The sequence below is a fragment of the Austrofundulus limnaeus genome, unplaced genomic scaffold, assembly GCF_001266775.1.
Source record: "Austrofundulus limnaeus strain Quisiro unplaced genomic scaffold, Austrofundulus_limnaeus-1.0 Scaffold236, whole genome shotgun sequence".
In the NCBI taxonomy this organism is placed as follows: Eukaryota; Metazoa; Chordata; class Actinopteri; order Cyprinodontiformes; family Rivulidae; genus Austrofundulus; species Austrofundulus limnaeus.
In genome coordinates, this window is record NW_013952638.1 from 265,996 (window position 1) to 282,755 (window position 16,760).

The following is a 16,760-nucleotide window of genomic DNA, read 5'->3' on the forward strand; positions in this document are numbered from 1 at the left end:
TAAATTCCAGTGAAATATATTTATATTTGTGGTTGTAATGTGACAAAATATGGAAAAGTTCAAGGGGTATGAATACTTTTGCAAACCACTGTATGGTACTGGCTAATAAAACCTCTCAGTTAAATGTTTTTCCTAACTCAGAACTCAGGCTGGAAACTTTGCCAGGACGGGCCTTATTAGGCCATAAATGTGAGGAAACAGGTATAACCAATTGAGCCACCATGCAGCTCTAACACAACTTTTAAAAACACTATTTCATATTGTTTGCTGAAGGGAAAAGGGTGTGACTGAATTTTTTAGCATCACATTAAAGCTATGAGAAACATTTGACAAATTTCTTATGCCTTTTCTTGCAGTGTGTATTAACAAATTGGAAAGAAAAATAAAATCAGACGTACATTTTAAATTAGAATCAAGTATTCAGTAAGCTCATGATGTGCTACAAGTTAAATCCTAATAAACATATGTGAAACATATCTACAGTACAGGAAACACTGGATGAGCCATCTCTATTACATAATGTTGCAATCTATGAAGGGTTGAGTGGTCTCTGCTCAGATTAAAGTTGAGGTCAGATTAAACTCCTGAATTAGGAAATCAACAAAAGAAGCATGGCTACAGTCAAAACAATATGCCTGGCAGGGCAATGGCCTTTATTTGACCTGACAAAACACACAGGAGGGAGCCGATTGATCGTGTACTCACCAGTTGAACTCATTGTAGTCATTGTGTGCCTCCCACCAGAAGTAGAACCACACAAGCAGGAGACAGAAGGTGAAGAGGAGGATGAGGGACCACAGCAGCTCCCACTTGAAGTGCACACATAAAAACACACAAAAAAAGATGAGAAATTATTCTCATTGCCCTGGTTAACTGTATTAAAGGAGACATATCATGCTAAATGCACTTTTTTGCATTTATAAACTATTTTTTGTACAATTAAGTGTAGAAAACTTGAATTTATTCTGTCCAGTTACTGCAAAGATATTTTTATATTTTTTATGGGTCAAATTGTTCAGTTTGTTCAAAATCTGCTGTTGCTTATTTTATGTCATTGTTTATTTCGTCAACCTTTTTTCTTCGGAACTCCCATTTATGGTAATGTATTTCCGGCCAACTGGATTTCATAGTCCGCCATTTTTTCCTCGCTGTGTGATTTTGTAGTTCATAGCGTCATGCCGAATATGCAAGTGCAGAAGTCAAAATGTTCGGTTCTGGGGTGTGTAAACCCACATTATTATCTACATAGACTACCAGCGTCAGAGCTTCTTCAAAGTGCCTGGTTAAGTTTTATTTTTCAAGGAAATGGACCCACAACAGGGCAGAAAGTGCTTGCATCATCCATAATTTAATTATATCTCCCTTATTCAAAGTCGTGTCACAAGGGCATGTGATGTGTGAAAGTGTTGAATGAGAAAACTTTCCTCACAATGTTAAACAAAAATTACAAAAAATAAGCGACACTTTACTGTTTCTATTATGCAAAGACTGTGTACATTTTAATGTTGTTGATGTTTTCAAGACTGCGCTGCTGTGGATTCATCTCCAGTTGTCCCAGACAAGGCCAGCATCTCCACACCACTTCCTGATGCACGCGTCTTCACTACATGTCCTGATGCACGTGTCTTCACTACATGTCCTGATGCCACATCTTCACACCACCCTCTGTATCACATCTGAACTCAGTCCACACCCAGTGGGAAGATCCTTCACAACAGGATCACACATACTTCCACACATCTCGCAGAAAGGATGTGCAGGACAAGATGATTCAGTGTGATGAGGTTGCATATTTGTGAGCCATCATATCAAAATGAGGATTAATTCGAATTTGGTCAAAATGACCTAATTACATTTTTAGATTCTTGGCTTTAAAAGCTACATTTTGATATCTGGATCATTCTGATATCATAATTGAATCCATATATATGACTCATAATTGAATCCATATATATGACTAATATCTTGTTGGTTACAATAATACATAAATATTTGGTCTGAATCCTAATTTGATGTAATTTTAATGAGGAATTTTTGATGTCCTTATAAAGAGGAAACCTCAAGTTATATTTGAATATTGAGATTTTCCAGCTAAAAAGAAACAAAACTTTGCTAGCTCACAGGGAAAATCTTAAAAATTTAAGGCGGTTTTCCTCAAAATCTGTTTTTTTGTTGCTAGTACTCAAAATAGTGCTTCCTAATTTTGTTTTATGATTATATTTCAGACAGTTCATTCAACTGATACATTGATAAGGCTTTTATTCATAATATTTTGACTAATGCAATTTTTGTTAACATTTTAGTCAAAACACTATATTTGCCTATTTCTCCATATACCACTTTTGGACTTAATCCTCGTTTCGATGTGATGGGTCACATTTCATTCTACAAAAAAATTCTGGATTTTTTACTGTGTTCTGTGCACTTTTAATCTTCAATTTTTGTCATAAAAACATTTCACTGCAAGTTGAACTTTGTGTATGTGATAAATTTATTTGATTTGATTGCTCCCATTTTTATCTTCTGTTGTTAACATATTTTATGTAGGCAATGCATTCCACATACAGAAAAAGCTATTGAACATATATAATTTTGCATTTTAGGTAAAAATGATTTTTATCAAAACTATGAATATAATTTGACACTTTTTATTGTTTATCAAGTAGTAATAAAGTACATAAATTCTTACATTCAATGTTGTCAGTACATAATCATGTCACTTTCCAATTAGTGTTTTCTGGAGAAGGAAAAGTGGCTGAATTTGTGCTTTGCTAACACCACCTCTGAAGTCTTTGTGTGAAAGATGATGAGGTGTGTTTGGGAGTACTTCTGTCATTAAAGCCCTGGAGTTAGAGTTGAAATGATGCTCTGCCTTGTGGCTTTGGGTTCCAGGTTCTTTGCTGTCCCACAGACCTGACATACAATATTAGTTACAGTTCCAAAGTAGAATGTGACTGATCATTTAATTATGATTTAAGTTCTGATTTGACATATGCAAAAGTGAATGATTTAGACATGAAAAAGAAGGATTTAAAAGCATGATATGATACCTTTAAAACAGACAAAAATAAGTTATTTTATTGATACTGAATTTTAAATTTAAATTCAAAAACCTTGTCATGGTGAGAATTTGCAGCCAGCCTGATAACTGAACTCTGCAGACAGTTCTCCCTTATATGCCCTGCTCATTATCAAGGAATGATTTAATAACTTCACATGTACCCTGACTGTTTGCTGTCCTCAACTCTCACGTACTTTGTACCACAGCAAATACTAAACAGACCACATCCTCAAACAGGAACAGACAGAAATCCACCTTGAGGCCAGACGATGGAGGAGAAGTTCATGCAGTGAAGCACATTTTTTGTGCAATTAAGCATGTTACGTGAATCACACAAATCTTTTGTAAAAAATCAGAAAGAAAAGACTATTCCAAAAGACTCCGAGCACACTGGGATCCCAGCCAAATTATTTTATTATGCAAGTATCGCATCACATGTTTATGAGCGCAATGTGGACCGCAGCGTGGAGATAAGGTCACTTGGTTAAGCAAACTAAGCGTATGGGGTTGAATACACCACAGCTGAGTGCCGAGGATCAAATCTGTATGACCTCAAACAGCTGAAGTAACACCCACATAATCCAGTCTCTTTGGCATGGTCTTCCTAAAGTCTGTGTGTGTTTTAAATATTGGATGAGATASAATCCGAAATACTCCTAAAAGACAGTTTCAAAAAAAAAAATAAAAAGGAAAAAAACTTTCCTATTTTTCAGTATTCAGACCAGGGATGAGGATGATTAAAAGATTATCGATGGATTTCAGTTAGCTTAACACATCCCCTCTACTTCCTCAACCATGTGGTCTTGGTCGTTATGAAGCAAAACATTTAATGAACTACTTTAAACTGTAATAATAAACTCTTTGGGATCTGCATTTCCACATTCRGAATTCCCACTTTGTAATCCTCTATGTTACAATATTAATCAACATCATCAAATGTAGACATTTGAACATCAGTTCTGAATATTTCATATCCATGATACGGTGCATTTAATAGATTTTACCCACACCACCCAACTGAACAAGACGTGCACATCATGGAATTAAGAAAGCAGTTAAATTAGTGTTTATTTAATTTTATTTTTGTCTAACAATGCTAATACATAGATAAGTAATGATCTTTCCCAGAATTAAAACATGGAAGCATCACTTTCCAGAACCTAATACACTGTACTGCTCTTCTCTTTCAAATGCCAAACTTGCAATAAAAAAGTCCCTGTTTGCATGCAAATWTGCTCTGCTTACTGTCAGAAATTTACATTTTCARTCAGTTAAATGGAAAATGTTCTGTATATTAGTTTCAGCAGAAGTAAATCTGACTAATATATGGGTTTGATGTAAAACGAGCACATTTGCACACTATGATTTTTAAAAGTAAGTTTTTAAAAATGTGTACTGTAAAACAGCTGAGAATGAAAACACTATTAATTTTGTGCTCCTAAGTGAAGATGGTTTTATGATTCTGTAAATTCACTTATCTTTGTTGATATGCCTGTCTTAAAAAAAACACACTAGAAAGAAAAACTAATTGAACACATTTATTGACATCAGAATATTGGAGACAGAGTAAAGCAGATTAATTCACGTTACAGACGGGCTGCCAAGGTCCCTGTGGAGGCAGAAATGTTTGTGTGTGACAGGAGCTGTGATGAGAAAGCACCGACAGTAGTTCCCATGGTCTTTAATGACCACCTGGTTGAGCCGACCTTGCTTCTAAAGAGGACATTGTTCTGTCCCGCTCACTCTAAATGCCCTCCTCTTCTTCTCCCTCTTAGCATCACGTGATACCTGGGAAATCTCTGACAAGTCAATCAGTAACACAAAAACCTTCTGTTACATAGTGTTAGTGAAACATCTGCTTCTGGATAAATCCAATCATTAGTGCTGCCTTTTTATATTGTCTATTTGATCAGGTCAACCACATTTTAGAGAAAATCTAATCTTATCCAGTCAACAGAAAGATGTGACTATCCCTTTATCCCTCTTATCTCGTCTTGAATATTTCATTATTTGGAGGTGATCTTGAGAAGAGTTTCATTTTATCTCTAAATATTTTTACAAGGAATTTTGTTAAGTCTCTTTTCCTCCGTTCACTGAGCACTACAATTCAAACATACATGACTTGTCCCTGATAACATTACATTAAATGTTCTGCATGACTGCAACAAATATTTCAGGCACAAAACCAGGTAACGGAACAAAACCAGCAGAAAACCATCATAGTTTTCATGAGATTGCACCAGTGCCTTGCTCTGCCAAATTATGTACAACTTTATAAAAAAGTAAAGAAATAAAGATAAATTCAGAGGGTTTATAACTGTATTAAAGTTGTTCATTTGCCACAGGAATGTCTCACGGGTATAAAAGACCATCTTCGTTTTTGTTTCAGAGGAAAACACATTAAATTAAGTGATTGTTTCAGACTCTGAACCACAACAACGCAGGATTTCAATAAGACCCTATATGAGTTTACATTCCCTCTGTGATTTTTCTACTAGAACTTTATTTGTCTTTAGCGGCTCAGTGCAACACAGTGGATTACATCTGAAACAAGCAATAATGCATTTATTAAAGAAGCTTATTGAATCGTTCCCATGCATCTGCAGCAATGCTCTTATGAAGCTGGGGTTTTAAGAATCACTTAAATGTCAGCTCAGATATCATCATTTCTATCAGTTTTAAGAAAGGTTTACCAGCACAGAACGTTTGATCTTTGCTGTTTGTGCAAGATTAAATTCTGTGATGAAGCACGCAGTAATTATTTGTTACAGTAAATACTCTCGTGAAGGATGACAAATAGACTCGCTTAGTTGACATTTTTGTTGTTGCACTTTAAATCATTTGCATCATCACGTAACAAATATGCTAAGCTTATTATAAAGTTTCATAATCTAAGAAGTTTTTGGTGATCTTTTGGAAGAAATACCACACATGGATTTTTTGTCTTTTTTTGACAAAGAATCAGGAGTATTTGCATCTAATCAGTACATATTTCTTTTTAAATTAAGACTAAGGTATCTGTGTTTTTCTCTCGCTATGAATGCCTTCTTTATCTACAATAAACAAGATAATTATTCTTTCCTGCCCAGCAGCTACTATATAACAACACATGACWGCATGAAAAAGAGACATGACAAAGTACATGCTGTACGAAACAAAGGGTTAATTTACATTTACTCAAGTATTGATTAAATTAAGATAATGCTCTTGAGATTAGATTAAAAAAAAACAAAACATTCACATTTATAATTATCTTTCTTATCTCCAAGTTTTGGGTCACTCATAAGTAAAAAAAAATAGACACAAAAAAGTAACAGTTCAGTTTTGTGAAAATGTCAATAATAACTTCAAAAATGTTAAAAACAAAATAAAAATACAGCTAAAGCTAGTAAGCTAGTATTACAGTCCTAAAACATGTACGGTAAGTCGCTCAGTAAACATGTAAATAATTACTGCAGTATTAATGCTCCAGCAATAAAACAAGCATTTCTGAATGTTGGAAATATAACTTAGTAACTTTTTTTTTCTTAAAAATCTACATTTATATCTTATGCAAAGTTTCATTCACTCTCTGGTAACAAGAATTAGGATGTCTGCTGGTAAAAAAAAAGAGATAATCTGTTTTTTATGCTTGTAAATTTTTGTCATTCTTTGTGGTAAGTAAATTTTAGAGTAAACTTTAAACAGAAAGCATTTAAAGGATGGAGTTAATTAAGCCACGCAGTGTGCTGACATACAGTATGTTAACAGGCTAACACCATGGGATGTCCTTGATTTGTGTAGCTGCCATAGAGATACTTCTTGTAAACCACAACCTTATTGCCTCTCTGTCTCTGTCTTCATTGGACTCACCCCCTCAGTCATTTGTCACATTCCTGAACACATCCAGTTAAATCCCTAGCACCAAAGCTGCAGTGCGTTGCTTTAAAACTAAACCAGAGCTGGATATGCAATGCAACGAGCTGCAAACAAACCTYTCATTCTGAAGAAAATAAGAGGAACTACAAATACTAAACATTGCATCAATTATTTTTAAAGGTTTTTAKCTTTGTTTCCAATTAAATTGATTCAGAGGATTCCTCCCACCACCCTAACTTCTTTCTTTATATTTTTCCTTTTCTCATTAACTAGTGTTAAATGTGTTTTGGCAGTAAATAAGACACTTCAAGAGATACAAGTCATCACTTAAGACTGTTGGCTCACCTCAAACTTACTCTGAATTTTTAAGAAAACACAGTTAAATGTGATCCTCACTCAAAATAATTTAAAACCAATTCTGATGTTGAATCAGTGGTTGCTGCCAGATCAACGAGATGGTTCCTGAACTGAACTCAAGATGTAACTCCTGCAATCACGGGAAGCTGGTCAGAAGGTGCACAAACTTCCTGTCATTAAGTCACAACTGAACACAGCTCACAATATTACATCTAAGTATTAAAATGCTTGAATATAGGTATTTTATTGGCAACAATATTATGTAGACTTTTGTGGAAATACAAAATGTCTGCAATAGGGTTAGGCATAACCATTTTGTGTGCAATTAATTGTCAGAAAAACAATCGATTATTATTTGGCACTTGATGATTAATATGATTAATGCCACCAGGTGCTCCTCTCCGCTTCAAATATGACAAACATTTTTTTAAAATGTTCTATAATTTATTTATCTATCAACACAATTTAAAATTAGATGTGTAGCCTGAAGTCAGTCATTTTGACACAATTTGGAACAGATTTTTACTAAGAGCAAATCTTTCCCACTAAATTGGTCATGTGACATAAGGGTGTACAGGGACACCAGATGATTAATCGTCAAATTAATCGTTATRYGCTAAACACCACAATTAATCGTGATTTTTTTTTTTTTGCCAATATTACCCAACCCTAGTCTGCAATAAACTTCCAGCTTTAAACGCTTACGGCTACAATGATATCTTGACATAGCTTGTCATCATATCCAAAAACAAATGTTTCACTTTGCTAATTGTGTTTATTTTCAGCAACTTAAAACATTTTTACAAGAAACTGATGGAAACTATGAAAAATTGCAATGTTGTAGTTCAAGTTATTAATACATTATATTGAAAATGAAATATTAAGAAAATAAAAAAGAGAATGAACTGAAAACCCTGATATGACTAAACCCTAAGCAACAAAAATGAGGAAGGCAACTTGAAAACAAATGTGACCTGGTGGTTTAATCTTTTGCCATTTAGGTTGTTGCCGTATAACATCAACAATAGTAATTAATAACAACATCAATAATAATAATAATAATAATAAGTTGAGTCACCATCTGAAGTAAAACCGAACAAGTACCTGCTGATTCAAATATCTCACACACCAGTGTAAATGAAGACCACAGGATCAGTGTCAAATAAAGGCAGAGCAACTGTGTTTCTATTTTTAAAGCCTTTATGTGAATGAACAGTAAAGTCAGGCTAAATGGAAATTCTCTTAATTATTACTGAGAGTCCAGATCAGCTTGCACTTCATGACGTGAGCCGTCTTCCCTAAACAGCACCTTGAACACAAAGAGAACGAGCTTCACTAAGACAGCTGGTCAGTCTGACAGACTCGCTACATGGAACAAAGAAAAAACAAGCAGAGAGACAGCATGATCCGCCTATAGATTATGAATGAGTGCACCAGCTGTTTGAACATGAGATTCTGAGTTCTCACGCTTCTGGGATTCAATCGGGTACAGTTACATGTACCTGAGCCCSCTCCCTGGACGGACACAGTTTGCTTACTGGAATGGTTACAGATGCTGTGACATTACCCCAGCTTATAAATCAAGTTACAATCTCAGTGGAGAGAAAGGTTTCTGCCATGAGCTGCCTGCCAGTCAAATAAACACCTATACAAAACTTGTGCTGTACCAAACGATTATTTTCTAATCGATTTATCTAATGATTATTTTTTTCGATTAATTGATTATTCTAACAACAAATCTATAAGTTATTCTGATGTGAGTGCACTGGAAATTTAAGATTTTTTCATCAAATTAACAAGAACAGTTCTTTAATATTGTAATATTTTCTGTAATTGTAATATTATTGTAATTGTAATATTTTCATGAAAATCTCACCACTCTTATGCCAATACGGTCGCAATGATGCTTTTACCAAAATGGAATTGCATGAACATTCATGTGGTGGTTATGTAATACAGCGAATCGATAAAAAAATCTGCGTTGATAAATTTACATAATCAACGTCATCGATTATTTCAACTAATTGGTGCAGCCCTGCTTGTGACGTCCACGGCCTACACTGTGCATGTGTGTCAAGGACGGAAAGGCAGATGTGGCAGTGGAAGGTGTCAAAGCAGTTTGGAGAGAAAAACAAAGTAAAGAACAAAAAAAAAGAAAAGGATTAATCGATTATTAAATTAGTCATCGATTATTTTAATAATCAATTAATTGATGCAGCCCTATACAAAACAAAATATCCTCATTGAAGTGTTGAACCAAAAATGTCTGAATCGTCTTAAAATGGCAAATGAAAGTTAATTTTGGTAATGACAAAATATAAGACTAAACATGCTTTTTAACCCATGATGGATTAATCTGAACCATTCACCTGCCTGATTTTGGAATATGTGTGTATTGCTTGGTTCAGCACAATGATTTGTGGCAGTAAAAAAATCCTATAATTTTTGCCACGTGGAAAATCAGTTCACAGGATTGGTTGGAAATGCAGAAAGTTGCTGAAGCTTAGGGTTTGTTAATCCTCCATTTTCCCCACACTTTATTGCAAGAAAACAATGGATGGGAGCCTATTTGCAATCTTTGTGCGTCTGACATTTATGTGACAAGGCAGAAAAGCTGGGGGAATATGTTACAAATAGCTGAGGCAGAAAAAGTCATAAATTTTACACTGAACTAAGTTTATAGCAAAACAAATCTACTGTATGATTTGGAAAAACAACTAAATTTATTTGGAAAAGGATTCTATGTTCCTAATATCAAACTGTTTCATTACTTCAGTTTGTCCACGTCTTGAAGATTAACAGATTTTGAAATGTATATAATTATCCGTGTGTGATATTCAAGTTTACTAAATAAAAATGTATAAATAGAAAGTAACTGAACTAAAAAACTAAAAAAAAAAAAAACTGAACCGAATCAATCCATGAATTTTGTGAACTGTGCACCATCAAATGTAATTAAAAATAGAGTTAAACCACTTGAGTCGTGGACWGATTAGTCTGACCTTTGCAGTTTTTTTAAGTCATTTGCCACATCTGTACACACTAAACTGCTGAACACATTTCTTATGTTTGACTTACATTTCTTGTGTTAGTGATTTTTATAACATGGGTGTTTCATGGCTTTGTTGTGTCTGTTTGGTAACATTTTCTATCAAACAGGTTCAAACATGCTTCAGAAGTGTTTAAAAACACTCAGGCCTGTGCTATTCCTACRTTTGACCATAGTTCACCCTACTATAATCACTGCCCCAAATGCCTTCAAATCAGTTTCTTTTTTGTTTTGTTTTCCTTCTTCTAGTAGACTGTAAAGTGTATGAATAAAGCTGTTTAATTTATGAGGCAAAATTTGATCAGTTGACTTGACTTTTTAAGATCAGTAACAGCCATTAGGGCTGGGTTTAAAAAAACTTGATTTAATCGATCTGGATCAATTCTCATTCAAATTTGGGAAAATCGATTCATAAGTCATGAGATCGATTTTTTCCAAAGGGTGTTGTGTGCGATGAAGCTGCGCGTTTCCATGCTGTGTGTCACTCCTGGCTTGCCGAAGCTTTACAGACAGTTGATGGTCAGCGCTAACATTAGCAAAACAAAACAAACAAACAAACAAACAAAAAAACGAACAAAGGAATTACTATCATTACAGCTGATTCTCAGCTGAACTTTAAGATAAACAGAGGCCGTGACAACTTTTGTTTGCAAAGATTTGCGCTCGGACACGGTAGCAGGAAACGAAGCTTCGAGCGTCCCGAACCAAAACTACGGTATGTAAACATCTGACAGAAACTGTTCTCTTCATGTATAAATGTGTGAAAGATGTCAGTCTAACAAAATCGGTTAGTTTTGTTACCAATGTTATTTATAAATTTTAGAAACATCTTAATGTAATTCACAGTGGTGTAATGTTTTAGCTGAAGTACTTTTTTCCCCTTTCTTCTTGTTAAAGTTTTATTGAACAGAAGTTAACAGGAACATTACAAATATACAGTTTTCATATYCTCAAAAGAGTGGGCAGAAGTAAATACTTATATTATCCTACCTCTTCTCCTGTCACCTTATTCCATCACTTCTTAATGATCAAGAAAATTATTCTTAGTTTCTTCAAAAAACGAATGTATCCAACAACTCTCTCTTTTGCAATTCCTTTTTAGTTTAAACCCTTTGAAACTCGACAGTTTTGTTTCAAGAATAAACTCCAATTAAAAATTTGCCCTTAATGTATATAATTTTACCAATGCACCAAGTTAGAATTCGTTTCTATTTGCAGAATTAGTTCCTTTGAGAATGTAAATGTGTTACTGCATGATAGCATTAATTTAAAAATCAATCAAACTGAATCGTGAAATGTCCTGAATCGTTGTGAAGCATTGTGAATCGAATCGGGCCCCTATGAATCGAATCGATTTGGGAAATCTGAATCGATACCCAGCCCTCTCAGCAATAAAGAATCCCATACCTCTCACCAGTATAAGGTGGAACAGACATCAGACAAGCAGATGCAGTTTTGTGTTTCTTTCCAGTTTTTCATTTTAAAATATAAATACTGTATTTTCTTCTTGACCTCAGATCTGTTTTTTCTTTTCTTTCATGTCAATAAGGTAATGCCTAGTCAGGGTTGTTCAGGGTGCTCTTCCCCTTTGGACCTGGTGTCCCAGTCAGTCAGTCAGTCAGTACATACATGGTGCAGGCTGCAGCTGATTCCACTGCTGACTATTTTTCTCCTGGTTTCGGTTCTTTATATGAACAAATTGAACCAAAAGATTTTTAATTGAGGTCAAGTCAAACACTTTCCTTTGTGGAAATGTGTGCATGTGCGTGCACGTGAATCAAATACCGGTAGCCACTGTCTGTCTCTTAGGTTTCTGCAGTTCCACACTATGGTATGTGGGTATAAATAAATCATCCAGCTCCATCGTCTGAGTGCACACATGGATACGTGCTGCATGTCGGAGTTTGTTGCAGCAACATAACCTGTGTGTCCTTCCCAAATATCAGAGAAAAAGGGCAGGACAAATGGATCATCATGTGCAGGTTGTAATAATTATCCCAGCATGTGTCTAGTACCTCAAAATAGAACTGTAGGAGAGATAAAGGTTCAACCGTGTAAAAAAAGGCATACAGCAGACATTCATGGCTGCAACTAAAGATTATTTTAATTATTGATTAATCTGTCCATTATTTTTTCGATTAATCGATTAATCGGCCAAATCATTAAAACACTTAATTACATAAATATGAGTAGATATAAATTAATTTAATTCCTGTACAAATTAAGGATGCAAGTTATTGATTAATTAATTAATCTGAAGTTGATTTATCTTATAGATTGACTAACAATTAATTGATAAGCAGCCATTTTCTTAAAAACTGGAGTTTTCTCTTGAATCAAGGGGGTCTTTTCATAACATGAAGGATTTTGTTTATAATCTCCTGAATTAAAAAAACAGAAGCACATCACACAGCGGGTAAAATAAGTATTGAACACGTCACCATTTTTCTCAGTAAATATATTACTAGAGGRGCTAATGACATGAAATTTTCACCAGATGTCGGTAACAACCCAAGTGATCCATACATACAAAGAAATCAAACCATAAATGTCCAGAAATGAAGTTATTTGTAATAATGTGGAATGACGGGAAAAAGCATTGAACACATTTACTGAAATTTATCTAATACTTTGTACAAAAGCCTTTGTTGTCAATGACAGCTTCAAGATGCCTCTTGTATGGAGAAACTAGTGGCATGCATTGCTCAGGTGTGATTTTGGCCCATTCTTCCACACAAACAGTCTTCAAATCTTGAAGGTTTCGTGGACCTCTTCTATGAACTCTGATCTTTAGTTCTTTCCATAGATTTTCTGTTGTGTTCAGTCAGGTGATTGGCTGGGCCATTCCAGCAGCTTTAGTTTCTTTCTCTGAAACCAACTGAGAGTTTCCTTGGCTTTGTGTTTGGGCTCATTGTCTTGCTGAAATGTCCAGCCATGTTTCATCTTCATCATCCTGGTAGATGGAAGCAGATTTTTATCAAGAATGTCTCTGTACTAGGGCTGCCACAAACGATTATTTTTATAATAGATTAATTACCGATTATTTTTTCGATTAGTCGACTAATCAGATCATACGTTAATTGAATATAAAACATAGAGCTTATCGTGCCAGAATGCAGCTGCTATTATATAACCATCCTTAGATTTTAGCTATATGCTAACTAAAAATAATTGCTGTGGAAGTTAAGTTCTGCTCTGCAGATATTACACAGGTTTCTCTTTCATTTTCTTAAAATGATCCCACACTTTTGAGCTCCGTTGCTGGGTAGCCATGATACCAGAGCCTGTCTGTATAATGTCTTGTGACGTCCACGGCCTACCCCAGTTACCACTACTGTGCATGTGTGTCAAGAACAGAAAGGCAGACGTGGCAGTGGAAGGTGCCAAAGCAGTTTGYAGAGAAAAACAAAGTAAAGAACAAAAAAAGGAAAAGAAAACGATTAATCAATTATTAAATTAGTCATCAATTATTTTAATAATCGATTAGTTGTCGATTAATCGTCGCAGCCCTATCTGAAATAAGAAAAGACATTTTATTGTTTTTTAAAAATATATACATTTCTCAATCACTAAATCCCTATCCTCTAATCATGACTTCAGGCAATCAAAGAGACTGTTACACAATACATTCAGGGGTGTTCGTGAGTCCAGAGATTACTCTGAGCTGCAAAAGTGAGCTACAATCTTACAGTGAGCAAGTCAAATCCAGAAGAGAACCAGTCATTGTTTTCCCTCATGCCAGACCTGACTTGAAGAATTGAGGATTATATATTTTTAAGTTTGAACAATTTTATAAACTGGACTTTCAATGGAAGCTGCAGGTAATATTATAAAACAAAAAGAGAGAACCTTTTTACTTTTCCTGCCCTTTTTACATCTTGTGACAATATCTGGACTCAGAATGAATACTGTGATCGARGCATGAATTTAATTTATAAGTAAAAAGGTAGGAAATAACTTTGTTTTATTGAAATGTGCATCAAGTGAGCTACAGACTCTACAGGCATGAAACTCAATGCACATCACTGTTCTAAACACACACACACACACACACATACACACACACACACCATTTATTTTTTTTCATTTTAAAGTCATCTCTTGTTATCTTGGGACAATTCAAATCAAATAGATCACTTGGCTCCTGTAACTGTCCTCAAGTTTAATTATGTGACGTCTCTTAGTTTTGTGTATCTAGCTTTGTATTTTGGATTTGTTATATGTTTATGCTGCTATGCAGATCACGCTTAGAAAATAAGTTTTTAATCTCAATGAGTTATTTTCCTGGTTAAATAAAAAGGAAACTACTGCACAATATCAGGAAAACTTGTGATGTGCAATAACAGAGCTTAATATTGTGATGATGATATAACTTATGATAAATGAACAAATACTGAAGAATGCAGTGTTTGTGTTTCTGCTCTGGCTTCAGAGCAAAAACTAACAACTAATACATCATTTCTATTCAAACATGACAGTTTTAATTTAAAGAAGTGTAATTAGACACATCTGCTCTGAAACATGAATGCAATACAGTTGGACTTTAAAACGTCACATCCATAAAACATTTTCTCATGGTCTAAATACTGAAAAACTCCACCTCACTATCCGTTTATTTAATAAGTAACAGAAACATCTGAAAATAAGGTAAAGAATTAAGTTAAATAAAAGTTAAACCTAAATCCAARCGTAAATTCTCTTACTGCAGTTGTCCAACATTTTCTCCACTCACCAAGTGGTTCTGATTTGATGTGGTTTCTCTGGTCCATTTTYTTTTTCAGACCYCTGCTGACAAAACGCATAAACAAAAACATTTGGGCCAACCATTTTTTGCAGTGTACCAGTTTTTGGCGATAGGCATATTGCACAGGCTGTTATCGCGATGATGGTAAATTTGCGGTATACTGTGCAGCCCTAACACACACGCACAGTGTATCAGAAATATTTATAAGATGTGCAAACTAATTTAAACAGTGAAGGATACTGGATGATTATAACTGGAAACAATAAAGTATTAAGGTTTACAGTCATTAAAGGGTTGAAAACGCAGCAGGAACARATTGGATTGAGACTGAATGCAACAYTTGAAARACAYTCAGATCAAGACYGAGCTTTAGGCACCATATTATATTGTAGGAAACTGCGTTTGGTGTTTAAGAAAGATTGCATACAAGTTTGTTTATATTTATTAAAAATAAAAATGTGCCCATTACAWTATTGTTAACTTGCAGTAAAAACTRTATTAYTGATGCATTTTTAACATTTAGTCTCAGTAGCTAATATTCTACGATTAAGATATTAAAGTTGTTGATGGTAAAATGTACAACACACACATACAAAGCATGTTCTTCAAGAAGAGTGATATCAAAACAGGCACAAATTTGTTATCCTTATCATTCACAAAACAGCTGTGTACTTTATTGTGGAAAATGTCTTTGGTGAAATGAATGGCACTCCTGACAKGATGAGATAATCAGGTCTCATTCATTGCCAACATGGTGTGAGCTCATGCACACAAAGCAAATTATACACAGCTCCAAATGATCTCGTTAAGATAATCACTGAAACACACAAACGACTGTATCTCCTTCCTGCTGTGCTCCACACGTTTGCTGTTACTCAGCCAAAATAAGAAAACTCTACCATATGTGAAAGTATATGTGTAAGAAATTAGAGATCTAAAGTCACAAGGTCAGTTAAACAGTTTATCAAGATTTATCAAATGTCGCGTTACAGCTTCCATTTCTACTTTTATTTCATATAAAGTGAGATAAAAATAAAAAAAAAAGTCATTAGCTCTTACTTTTCAATCAATTCACCAATGTCTTCTGCAAACACAACTTAGACTTATACTGCAGTTGTTGTTATTCCTTTAATTATAAAGTGATATTGACTAACAACACTTTAGGGGACTGCACATTTGGCTTATTTTGCTGTTTTTCTGATGACTAAAAATCTGAAACAACTTTAGTTGCAGAACAGAACATTTCATTTCCATATCGTCTCATAAGCATCACCACATGAGGCCACTTGTGAAACAGCAAAGTCAAGTGTTTTTAAACCTTCTTCATAAATGCAGGGTCTGTAAGTGGGGTGACAACCCAGAAAAAAAAAAAAAAAAACGTTAACCAACCTTGGTGGTGTCATCATGGGAACGTTGATAGCGTTTCCATCGGCAGCCGTAGATCCCAGTGATACATGATAAACACAGCTGGCGCTCATAGACCTGGAGGGGTTGGTGCTTTACCATGCTCCTTCAGTCAGTCCTGCTGTCAAAGCCACAGCTAACATCCCACTGGTTACAAAATACCCTGCAAAAAGAAAAAAAAAACAGGACATGCTAAAAAAATAAATAAATAAATCCACAAAAAAATGGTATTTGAAAAAAATGTATATAATAAAGAATGCAATCTTAATGAGCACCATGTGTCATAA

At 34.7% G+C, this 16,760-nt stretch overlaps 1 protein-coding gene and 1 long non-coding RNA gene across 2 annotated transcripts in view; both read right to left on the minus strand.

Moving 5' to 3' along the window:
* gdpd5b (glycerophosphodiester phosphodiesterase domain containing 5b) overlaps nt 1-16,760 on the minus strand; it is a gene marked incomplete at its 5' end in the record, with an annotated part of 63,323 nt that overhangs the window by 33,480 nt on the left and 13,083 nt on the right. The window contains 2 exon segments of the mRNA XM_014019931.1: nt 706-809; nt 16,459-16,636. Of these exon segments, the coding sequence (XP_013875385.1) occupies nt 706-809; nt 16,459-16,575 (221 nt within the window).
* LOC106525639 (uncharacterized) lies at nt 2,635-12,950 on the minus strand. The gene is made up of 3 exons (XR_001311143.1): nt 12,939-12,950; nt 11,064-11,067; nt 2,635-2,879 (listed from the first exon to the last, which is right to left on the minus strand). It is a non-coding gene; the product is annotated as an uncharacterized LOC106525639 (long non-coding RNA).